This window comes from Pristis pectinata, chromosome 10 (assembly GCF_009764475.1).
Source record: "Pristis pectinata isolate sPriPec2 chromosome 10, sPriPec2.1.pri, whole genome shotgun sequence".
NCBI lineage: Eukaryota > Metazoa > Chordata > Chondrichthyes > Rhinopristiformes > Pristidae > Pristis > Pristis pectinata.
In genome coordinates, this window is record NC_067414.1 from 10,571,732 (window position 1) to 10,573,356 (window position 1,625).

The following is a 1,625-nucleotide window of genomic DNA, read 5'->3' on the forward strand; positions in this document are numbered from 1 at the left end:
TTTTGATTATTCCCAAACCTATGGCATTCACCATGTGTAAGCTTTTGTCTGGTTTACTTTCTATAAATATTAATTTTTTTTCCAAATACCACCAAACCTTACCCATTAAGGAAATTTAAAATCCCTGTAGCTGTGGATTTGTCTGCTATTAATGGAGTGTAATTGCATTTTTGATCCCAGTGGTTTGAGAATACTACACTGGACCCCAACTGTGTTGGCAATGCAATGTGTTCTTAAGAAGTATTTCATTATCTTTGATCATTGATTTACTAAAGTTCTAATTGACCTTTAAAATCATCAGAGTGCATAAAAGATGCAGTGTCTGAATCTGATATCATTACTTTTTCAAAAGAAAAGTATCTTTTACTTTGGGGTGCATAACTGTCATTATGTCATTTGTATATTGTGATAAAATGTGACTTTTGTAATTTAAAAAAAATAAAAGCAACCATTGGGTGGGTTGTAACTTTAACTGCTGTGCAATGAATATATGGACTTTTAAGCACCATTGAACAGTTAAATCCTGTGGAGAAATGGAAGAAGCTTTTAAGTGTTAGTAATGAATTCATGTAATGGATTTTGAGAAAAGCATTTACTGACTGTTACAGCTATTAAAACTCCTGATATTATATTAAATCTAAAAGTCTCCTTCACACCTTGGTCATGGTACTCCAAAACATAAATCAAAAGCAATAGTATGATTTAACCCTCTTTCCACATAAAGTATGCTTCGGTATCATTATGTAGTTGTTTCCAATGACTTTTTATTTCAGATGTTAGCATCCAGTATTAAGCATGTAATTCTCTGAGTTGACCAAATATGACTGTCTAATCTTGTGTACATGATAGGCAGCATCCTTTTGAAGCTAGGAGCTGAGAAATGTGACTCTTCAAATGTGGTATAAAGTAAGTTATTGTTGGAGCATATGGAGTAAGGCTGTCAATATATATGGAACAAATAACAGTGAATATATTTTATGTAAACTAGTCCTTCCTTTGTTTGCTTTTTTGCATGGCTGTTGCTGAAGTCTTTCCAACCCCTATATTGTTGGTGTTAAGCTTAGCCTGGTTCACATAGATATGGTTTAGAATATTGAAATCTATAATGGTCAAAGATTGTGCTGCTGGTAAAATGCTTTGTAGCTTCAGACTGTTAATAGTTCCCCTGTGCAAATCTGTATTTCCAAATCCATGGCTTGCACATTAGTTATTGAACTAAGCATTCTTAACCCCAGCTGGTTCTTTGCAAGAGTGGTTGTTAAAGAAGAAGGTGGCCAGTGCACCATGGGGAAGGGTGAAAGAATTAGGCGTAGGCTCGTGCGTAACAGCTACATTGGAATGTGCATCACCCAAGTGGGCCATTTAACCAAATGACTTGTGTCCACAGTTATGTTACAGAAGAGCCATACCCTGCCCCTCTTCTAACTCTATTACCACATTTAACAAGCACATTCATACAAATCTGATATCCCCATTTTGTGTGATTATTATTGCCCTTGCCTTCAAAACCAAGTTTCGCTCAGGACTAACAATAGTAATTAATAAATTCAGTAAGGAATTCAAAAGAAAGTTGTTAACCAAAGAGTGGTGAGAAAAAAGGCAACGATATATCATAGAGGATGTTT

At 35.0% G+C, this 1,625-nt stretch overlaps 1 protein-coding gene across 1 annotated transcript in view; it reads left to right on the forward strand.

Moving 5' to 3' along the window:
- LOC127575160 (ERO1-like protein beta) overlaps positions 1–1,374 on the forward strand; it is a 30,603-nt gene extending 29,229 nt beyond the window's left edge. The window contains exon 8 of the mRNA XM_052024852.1: positions 1,236–1,374. Within this exon, the coding sequence (XP_051880812.1) occupies positions 1,236–1,374 (139 nt within the window). The remainder of the gene's footprint in view (positions 1–1,235) is intronic.
- The last annotated feature ends 251 nt before the right edge of the window (positions 1,375–1,625 follow it).